The 9,832-nt window shown below is 60.4% G+C and overlaps 2 protein-coding genes across 2 annotated transcripts; both read left to right on the forward strand.

Annotated features, from left to right (window-relative positions):
• The first annotated feature begins 532 nt into the window (after positions 1-532).
• Positions 533-2,715, forward strand: GGS23DRAFT_240402 (choline-phosphate cytidylyltransferase). Its single transcript, XM_051512157.1, has 4 exons — positions 533-1,295; positions 1,390-1,740; positions 1,813-2,218; positions 2,284-2,715. Exons 1-4 carry the CDS (start codon positions 784-786, stop codon positions 2,398-2,400), a joined length of 1,386 nt encoding a protein of 461 aa, XP_051368933.1. The 5' UTR covers positions 533-783; the 3' UTR covers positions 2,401-2,715.
• Positions 2,385-2,925, forward strand: GGS23DRAFT_240422 (uncharacterized protein). Its single transcript, XM_051512158.1, has one exon. The coding sequence runs from the start codon at positions 2,533-2,535 to the stop codon at positions 2,818-2,820; it is 288 nt and encodes a 95-aa protein (XP_051368934.1). The 5' UTR covers positions 2,385-2,532; the 3' UTR covers positions 2,821-2,925.
• Positions 2,926-9,832: the final 6,907 nt, after the last annotated feature.

The following is a 9,832-nucleotide window of genomic DNA, read 5'->3' on the forward strand; positions in this document are numbered from 1 at the left end:
TGCATACGCCCACCTTCCTACATACGCCACCTACCTACATACACCACCTACCTGCTAGATACCTACGGCAAACGCAATTACGCCGGACGCATCGGTAACGCACAGCTGCACGCCCCAAGTGCCTCGCCATCTCAACCTTTTTCTTTAGGGGTGGTCCCGGTTCACGGACTCCCGGGCTGCCTCCGTCCCCTCCTAATCCGCACACCCGCACGCACATTCTGTGCACGTTTATACAGCCATTCGTTGCATCGAATCGTCCCTCCGACGGCCAGCTCGGCATCTGTGGTCGTACCCGTACGCATCCATACCATACACTTGTGTATGTGTTATCTACAGGTATATGGGCTCGGCCTTGTCCTTCCCCAATTCATCACCGGTGGACGTCACCAAAACCGCAGCTCCCCTGGCCGGGTTTCCCACATGTCAGCGACACCCGCTGAATTGTCCCCTACTACATACCTACTTGCTTCGCTTACCCGCCGAGCTTAGCTTCGTCACGCTTGACCGCGCCCTCTTTAGCCAGCTTCTTCTTAACTAACATTACTGCTGTAGTCCTGCCCCGTTCTCTTGGTACCGTGCGGCGGGGGAACGAAGAGACGGCCATAAGGAGCCACCGTTCTCGTCTCTCTCCTTCACGGTAAACCTCGTGCCGATCCACCTCGGCTGATAACCCGACAAGCTCCCTGACCTTCGCCTGCCGACGTTGTCGCTGTTGCCCACCGGCCCTCGAATTCTTGTCCTCTTTCTGGCCTCTCCTCGGCCGCCTCCGCCTCCTCAACAAAAATGTCCTCGCCTTCCGGCTCGTCCCATGTGGGCAAGCGCAAGCGTGCAGCGACCGCAAACTCCGTCAAGATGGACGATAACCCCTTGCTGCAGCCGTCCTCGCGAGATGCATCCGGTGAGGAGGGCGACACCACCGCGCCCGAGTCCGGCAGACTCTCCCATCGCAAGTCGGACTCGGCCGCGAACTCGAACCCAGCCAAGCGCCAACGCGCCAATTCCGACCGCAATTCCGCCCTCGAGGCTGCCAACCACACCCTAGACCCCGGCGAGCCCAGCGACACGACAGAGGCCAGCATTGACATAGCCGATCGCGTCACGAGGAAAAGCAGAAAGCCCGGCGGCGCCAAGGACGTTGTCATGCAAGATGACGAAGAGAAGAAGAAGCAAGCCGCCATGCCGCCCCCCCCGGTCGGCCGCCTGACGCACCCCGCCGGCTACAGGACGAACCCCCCTCCCACCGGCCGAACCATCCGGGTTTACGCCGACGGCGTCTTTGATCTGTTCCATCTCGGGTAAGCACTCCTAAGCAGGGATATTATAGCTCGCTTTTGCCACGCCGAACCCGAAGCTGACCTGTTCTTTTTTTCTTCTTTTTCTTCCACAAAGCCATATGCGCCAGCTCGAGCAAGCTAAAAAGGCATTCGATGACGTCTACCTGATAGTAGGCGTCACCGGTGACGAGGAGACGCACAAGCGCAAGGGTCTCACCGTATTGTCGGGCTCGGAACGTGCCGAGACGGTGCGGCATTGCAAGTGGGTTGACGAGGTTGTCGAGAATTGCCCCTGGATCGTCACGCCCGACTTCCTCGAGAAGCACAAGATCGACTACGTTGCTCATGACGATATTCCCTACGGCGCCGCCGAGGGCGATGACATCTACGCCCCTATCAAGAAGGAAGGCAAGTTCTTGGTCACGCAACGAACAGAGGGCGTCAGCACGACGGGCATTATTACCAAGTAAGTCTTAAAGCTACGAAGCGTCGTGACTGAGGATATCGGGCGCAACGGCGCTAACAGCAGGCAATGTAGGATTGTTCGTGACTACGAAAAGTACATCACGCGTCAGCTCCGACGAGGAACCTCGCGCCAAGAGCTCAACGTGAGCTGGCTTAAGAAGAACGAGCTTGACCTCAAACGCCACGTCCAAGAAATCCGCGACAACATCCGAACCAATTGGACGACAACTGGCCAGGAGCTCAGCCGGGAGCTTCGCCAGTACTGGCCCGCAAGCCGGCCCCAGAGCCCGTCGCCCGCCCGCCGCTTTTCCGTGCCCAACACCCCCGGTGCAAACGGGGAGACCAGCCTGCGGGAAGCCGCCACACGTGCAGCCGCCGCCAAGTCCCCCACCACCCCCGGCCCCGTCGAGAGAGCGTCAGCCCCCAACGATTTCATGACCGGCTACACTCTCGGCTTGATCGGCGGCGTGAGGTCGTGGGTAAGGGTTTCCCGTTGAAACGATGCAGAAATTAAAGATGGCGGGCTAACGATCCCTCCCCACAGATGACGAAGAGCCGACGAAACGTCCGCGACAGTCGGCCGGCAAGTGACGACGACTCGGAGGAGAGCGACGGGAAGGTCAACGACCGCGAGCGGCCAGCAGTTGCATCTTCCAGCTAGTCGCTTGAATCTTTCCTAGCCCTCAGCGGCGGCAGGACAGGGACGCCCAGCATCATTCGACGACCAAGGTCATATTCACGATTCCGATTCCGATTCCGACGAGTATGACGAGGAAGACAGTATAGACTTTTAATGGCTCTGGTGACTGTGTTGGGGAGGGAGGGAAAAGAGGGAAAGGGGGATACACAAAAGAAAAGAAGAAAATTCGATATGCTTACCACGGCGGCGTTCTACGGCTCTTTTCTTTTTTTCATTTCTTTTCCCTCCCCTTCCCTGTATTCTGGCAGTACGAAATTGAGAGCCAGCTGCGCCGGGAGCTGTGTGGTTTTTATTTTATTTCTTACCCTTACACGTCTTCCTTCGGAATTACGAGATAGAAGAACAAGAAAGAGGAGCACGAAGAAGAAGAATTACTACTAGACGACAAGACACAATGGGCCGGGACCGGGCGGCCTCGCTGCTCGTTTTTCCCTGCGGGTATGCGCGCGCGCACACGCAGGTAATGGCGAAGGAGAGATCTCACGGAGCGGTCGAGCAGCGAAGAAGCAACGATTACGCCGGCAAGAGGGGAGGAGAGGGAAGAGGACTGTCGCTAGTACCGTCGTCACTTGTTACCCACTACTACTACTACTATATAGATTTTAATAGCTGCCCCGCCGTGGGACGAAATGGACGCTCACCATGATTGTAAGAGAGAGAGAGAGGGGCAAGAAAAGAGAGCGTGTGTATTGTGTGGTATGCGTCGGCGTGCCCGTGGTCCTCGCTGCTGCCTGCCGTGCCCCTCCCTTCTCCCCCTTCCCGGCCTGGTCGTGTCGCGTCCGACCCTGTGAGCGAACCCGTAGAAACTCGAGGCAGCAACGGCGTGTGTGTGTGTGCTACGGAGGCCGGCCGCGTTATGCGCCCGGGTTCTTCGGCCGGAGGACGCCTCACCCCCCCCCCCCCCCCCCCCCTTCCTCCCTGCCTCCCTTAAGGGGGAAGCGAGGGGAGCTCGAAAGCGCAGCGCCGCCGTGTCGCTGCCGTTGTCCTTAGCTACCTACCTCGTGTGTGCAGCAGAGCTGAGGCAGAGACGGCAGACGGCAACACGGGCAGGGAGGAAAGGGACAGGGAGCCCCTACGGGGAAAGGGGGAAGAGAAAAGGGGGAAGGGGGGGTGACTGCGACGACGGCTCGTGGCTGCCCAGGGGAGGCGTGCGCGCTACCCACGCAGGAGGGGCGCGGCGCCTCTCCCTCTCCCTCTCCTCCTCCTCCTCCTCTCCTCCCCTCGCCACGGCGCCGCGTCGTCGACCTGGCGCTTCTCGCCTGCTCGTTGCGCCGCAGCGAAGGGGCGGGCGGCGAGGCATGCGTGCCGATCAGGGGGGGTGCGGGTTCTGCAGCGGCGGGCGGCTGGCTGGCTGGCTGGCGCGCGAAGGGGGCGCGTGGGAGGGATGGAGGGATGGAGGGATGGATGGACGGGTAGACGGACGGGGAGCCCGGAAGGAGCTGGGGGGCGCGCGAGCGAGGGCAGGGCACGGCGCGCCGCGTCGCCTTAGTAGTGTAGGGTGTGCGGGCTTCACGAGGGCTCGCTGGGCCCGCGCGCGGGACTGCTGGCCGGCGGGAGACGCCGGCCCAGGCCAGCGCGGCGCGGTGCTCCTGCCCCTAGGGACCTGGCGGAGTTGCGCGCCTGAGGGGGGGGGAACTCGCTCGCCGGCCCGGGGCAGCGCGCGGCAGCGGTGCGCTGGCGTAGGTAGGTATGTGCGCACGCGTACTTGCGAGCGAGCGTTTCGGCGCGAGGAGGACCTGCGCGGGGCGCCTAGGGGGTAGGGGGTAAGGGGGGGGGGGGGGGGGACGCAGCGCCTGCGCGCGAGGATATATAGCCTACGTGCGTACGTACGTACCTACCTCCCTGGGACGGCCGCGGCGCAGTCCTGCGTCCGACCGCCGTCGCACCCTGACACATAGCGGCTGGACGAGTCGCAGAAGGGCCGCGCGGCGGCACTCCCATCTGCCGCGCTCTGGGGCCTCGAAAGGCCGCGAGCGGAGTCCGTCGTCGTCGACGGGTCGGCGGGCGGACGTAGGTACCTAGGTAGGTAGGTAGGTAGGTAGGGAGGTAGGGAGGTAGCAGCACGAAGCACACACGCACGCATCGCTATCTACCTACTTACCTACCTGCCTACCTACCTGCCCCAGCTCGCGACACGCGACGACGGAGCCCGCGCGCGGGAGGTGTGCTAGCTGGGGCTAGGGGGCACCTTCGCAGATCTCCTGCGCTGCCGGGCCCCCCTGCCCAAGTCAAGTCTCTGCGACGCCCGAGCGAGAAACGCCGCGGAGCCGCCTACACGAGGCGTATATCTGAGGGTTGGCCGCGGCCTCTTCTTACGAATACCTACGTGCGTGGGTCGTAACCGTGCGAAGGTGGGCTGGAGGGGGGGGGGGGGTGGATCGAGAGGAGAGGAGGGCCTGCCTGCCGAGCTGTCTCGATGCAGGGCAGTAGGTGTGTAAGGGGTCGGTCGGTCGGGTCATCGTCCTGATGGCGCTCTGGCGACCCAAGAGGGACTGGACACGTGTGGCATCACGGTCGTGCTATGCTAACCCGCCCTATCCACAGAAGCGGCGATGGTCAGGGTCGCCTCCCCTTCTCCGTGTTTTCGTGAGGCGGTGTGTATCAGCGCCATGCAGTCGAGCTTCTTGGGAGGAGCACGCCGTACAGCTGGTCGCCTCTGAGGGCGAGGAGGGAGGGAGGGAGGGAGAGGGGGGAGGATTAGGGAAGAGGATTAGGGGGCGGTTTGCGCGCACCCTCTGCCCACGTCTCGGGCTACCCAGAGCAAGACTACGCGGTCCTCGCGCTGCATGTAGAGGCACATCGCCGCAGAATATATCCCTAGTCTCGTTTGTTTGAGGACGGGCCCTACGTAAGGTTGATTGCCAGGGGGCTCGCCCCGTGTTACTCTGCGGGTCTATTGTCTATGGTGCTCGCCGTGCCTCCATTCTACCTCCTCCTTACTGTATATCCGACGCTGTAGATATTTCACCCCGCGGTAACGCCCGCCCACTTTCAGCTTGTCCGTTATTTCGTACCACCAACATGCATACCGGTGTGGTGAAGAAAGCAGGGCCCCTGGCCTCACCATGGCGCTGTCTGCCTTGCCAGGCCGTTGCTGCCCGTGGCTACCTCAAGTCTGTGTAGCTGGGAAGGGCACACAGTGACATCGGCCACGGCGCTGGCAGGAAGACGTACATTAGCATGTTAGAGGTAAAATTTGTCCGCCACGTCACGTACGAGTGACAGGCTCACCTCTCGTCCCCCTTCCCCCTTTCTCCCCCCTTCTCCCCCCCCTCCTCCACCACTCCCACGTAAGTGAGGAGGCCACCCGCAACGCCAGTGCGCCTAACAGAGATCGTCCTGCGCGTCCTAATCTGGGAATAGACGGGACCACGAAAACGGATGTGTGTTCTTGTTTTAGCGTGGCGGGAAGATCCCTGGCGGCTCGGAGATCGGTACGTGGATGGAGAACGTCATCTCGCCTGCAGGCACCATCACGAAATAAGGCCGGTATGAACAAGGGGGGTCGGTTGCGATGCTCGCGGGCAACAGCAGCCGAGGCGAAGTCCTGGGGATGCTCTCGCACTATTTCCCTCTTGGGACAACTTTGGGGGGTGGGTCTGACATGGTCTCGAGCGACGCCCCCGACGTCTTTTAAGACATCGTATCTGTACTGTAACGCGGCGCCGACGCGGGCTCACTGCTGGATGGATGCCTCTCTGGCTTGATGGACGCATGTGTCCCTCCCCACGACTGGATATGCGGAAGAGACCGCGACAGACACAGAGAGGAGAGTGAAGCCGACGACGGCATGCAGGTAAGCGTGGACATTGCCACGCTGCCTGAGAGCGATGCTCGGCCAGCGACTGGACGGCAAAAATAAGTTTTTACTGCTAGAAATATCGTGCAAAATACGAAAGAGGCGTGATCGCGGCCAGGGAGTGCCAAAAGAAGCATCGCTCTCCATCCCGCGAAGGGGGGGGGCAATATTGGGAGACGCCGGGCACAGCCGCACTCTGCCGGCAGACGTCCCCGACGATGGACACGGACTTTATCGGACCCGTGGGGCGGGGTGCGATCTATAGCCGGTCAGCATGCACGAAACTATGTATACTCTGTTGCTCCTTCATCGAGATAGGCTCCGCCTCGCTCGACGCAGGCGGAGCGGGTGCGAGGTGCGGTTGGGACGGGCTCGCAGCCCATGCCCGGCTCGATGCGCGCTTACGCGACGCCGAGCCTGCTGGGCGCCGTGGGGCGACGCAGCGCAGAATGGCGACGCAGAGGAAGAAGCCACGGGCAGAATGCGTTCTGGAAACCGAACGAGTCTTATCTGACGAAGCTGACAGCGACGCCGGGTCGTCAACCGAGGGCGCGAGGGATCCGGGCGGCGGCGTCCTACGGGAATCGGGACCGAAGGCGAGGAGAGACAAGAGAGATGAGACAGGAGGGACGCGAACCGGAGCCAATGGAGAGAGGCGCATGGGAGTGCGAACGGCAGAGGAGGCGTTCGGATTGGGCCAAGCCAGAGACCTGGGCCGCTCGTAAAGGCACGGGCACCAGGTACAGGCATGCCTAGTGCTACTTCAATAGCCGCCCTGCCCCGGAGGCCACGCGATCTCGTGGGATTCCGCAAGTATGTCGCGCTTGCGTGGCGAGTAAGACATGCGACGGCGAGACAGAGCTGAGGTTGTCGCACGGCGTCTGCCGCGCTGCTCCCGCATCGCCGGGAGGCTTCGTCTAGGCAGGTTAAGCCCGGCTGACCCTGTCTACGACACCACCAGGACCACCAGAATAGCCATCCGCGTACCCTGCACGGGCTGCGTCTATTACGAGAGAGAGGAGGGAGACAGAAGGGGAAGAGGAGGCGGACAACGGCGGAGAAGAAAGCACAGCGAGTCCGAAAACGGAATTAGAGGGAGACTCCAATTTGGTCGATCGAAGGTCGCACGGAGAGTGTGGCTGTTCAGGAACTGACATGGGCTGGGGGGGTGCGGAGGGACCCAGGGCTTGAGAAGCGAGACGTGGAGGATTCTCGAGTGCCACACGAGGGTGTCCTCTCGGGACATGGCACTCGAGCTGAGGAGAGGGCGCGATGGCGAGATAAGCAGGGAAGCGAGTGTGCATTCGAGGGAGGGGGTGAGGGAGGGAGGGTAAGCCGTGGTGGTAGTCGGGGAGAAACAGGTGTGCAGTGGGATCGGATCGTCTTGGGTTGGGTACCCTACCTTACTCCTCCCACGGTAGGTGGTGAAGGGAGACGTGTAGGAGGTGCTCGACATGCTCGACATGCTCGACAATGCAAGTGGCCTGTTGTCGGCGCATGCAGGTCGGGCTATAGAGGCACCTACGTCTTACTATCCTGCACCCGAAGCATGGAGCGTGGTATTGCGTCCCATCGAGAACATCTGTCCCCTAGCCATACGGCCCCCCGATCTGGAGGGGTAGGTAGATATGCGAGCGCCTGCGAGCGTCGAGTGCACCCCTGTAGAAAATAGCAACGGGAGCAGCATGAGAAGCGGCATCGGTAAGAGCAGCAGCGACTTCGTTATGGTCGCAGCGCCATAGCGACGGGAACAAGTCGAGGTCGTCGTCGTAGCGGGAAGAGCGGTACGAAGACGGACGGGGCATCGAGATGGGCATCGGGATGGGGTGCGTAGCAAGGAGCAGCGAGAGTCAGCGGATACAGCGGGATGCCGGCCTAAAAATAGCCCTTAAGCGCCGATGGTGGTGGCTGCGGCGGTGCAGAGCAGGCGAGAAGCGACGCGAGGTCAGGCAACGCAGTGGTAGGGCTGTCTCGAGAAGGGGGGAGGGGGCCATGTGCGGTGCTGTGCTACCCAACGCACATGTAAAATCCGTGGGTGGTTACATGTCGGATGTACCTGTCTTAGGGCACTTGGGGTAGGTTAGGTACCTTAGGTAGGTACCTAACCTACCTACTTAGGTACCTACCTAACCTAATAGTAGGCGATACGATACGTGGCCCGGTTAGTAGAGGTAGAGGTACTCACGGTAGCATTGCCCTAAAGGGCCACCTACCTAGGTACCTACCTGTAAGGCACCTAGGTAGGCACCAACCCTAGGTTAGGTACCTCCAAATGTGCCCATACGTGTCCATACGACGTAGGAATGGTAGGACTACGGGCCTGGGGCAGCAGGTAGGCGTTGACATATAGGTATCTTATGGTATATACAGGTATCTTAAGTTGGATACCTACCTACCTTGGTATCCCGGTCCCTCTCCTCTCCCGGGAAACACGCGGACCGACGAGAGGAAATGCATCTAATGTGCACTTGTCGAGAACGCGCGGGCCGGTCCCGCACCCGGTAACCGTAGTGCGCGTTCCGTGCTTACTACCGTGGGTACCTAGGCATCTGGGCACCTAGGAGGTTAGGAAGGTAGGTAGGTACCTACCTAAGGTAGAGGCAGCTCCCTGTAAGCAAGCGGCTAGCTAAAGTTCTTATAGCATGCATTGCCTTTTTTTATAGCAAGCTACCTAGTACAGTCTCAACTGTCGCAATGCGATGAGACGTCTACCTAGGTAGGTAGTTATGTCCGAAATATACAAGTGTATAAATATATCATACATCTATCTGTATGTGTGTATGTGTATGCGTATATATAATATATAAATAATATATATATATATATATATATACACATATGCACGCGTACTTGACGGATTCGTGGAGTGACCACGTCTCCACTCGGGCGCGAGCCTATCGTAGGGGCCCCTCGCTCACCACCGACCTAGATACCGGGACTCCCTCCTCTGTGCGCGTAGGTGCGGTAGGCGGGTAGGTAGGTAGGTATACATTACCTACGCCTGCTGCCATGTCTCTCCCTCTCTCTCCGATGTGGGTGTGTGGATACGGGATATCTACGACATGCGTCGAGGAACGTGGCAGCTAGCCATGTCGAGTGTGACAACCACCCACCGACGCAGGTACTCTGGCATCGCAATCCCGGCTGATGATGTGCTGTTTGAGATAGACGACTCTTGCGCGTAATCGCCGTGCCTGCGCGCCGTCGGGACAGCAGAGGACAGGAAACAGGAGGAACACGCTGCGTGGCTCGGAAGAGAAGCTTTCTTTGCGCACTTCCATGCACGTCGTTTTTTGGTCTTCTGCCGCTCCCTCTTGTTCCTGGGGTGAGAGACCGCCCGCTCCCGCGAGGAGGCGCCGCTCGTCGGCCCCCAAACCCGCGAGGCTAAAAACCGTTCGGATCGCTGCCGGCGCCGCTAAATTGCCGCCGCATCTTTGCCTACGGCAGTATTCGAAACGTAAAATTGATCTACGATCGCACGAGCTTGGCCTGCTTCCTCGGACGAGAATGCCTTTCTCGTGTGGTGTTGGCGCAGGCCCTATAATAACCCACCCGCATATACAATTGTTCTCCCTCTCTGTCTGTCTCCCTCTC

This window comes from Durotheca rogersii, assembly GCF_024521655.1.
Source record: "Durotheca rogersii strain YMJ 92031201 chromosome Unknown GGS23scaffold_25, whole genome shotgun sequence".
Classification (NCBI taxonomy): domain Eukaryota; kingdom Fungi; phylum Ascomycota; class Sordariomycetes; order Xylariales; family Xylariaceae; genus Durotheca; species Durotheca rogersii.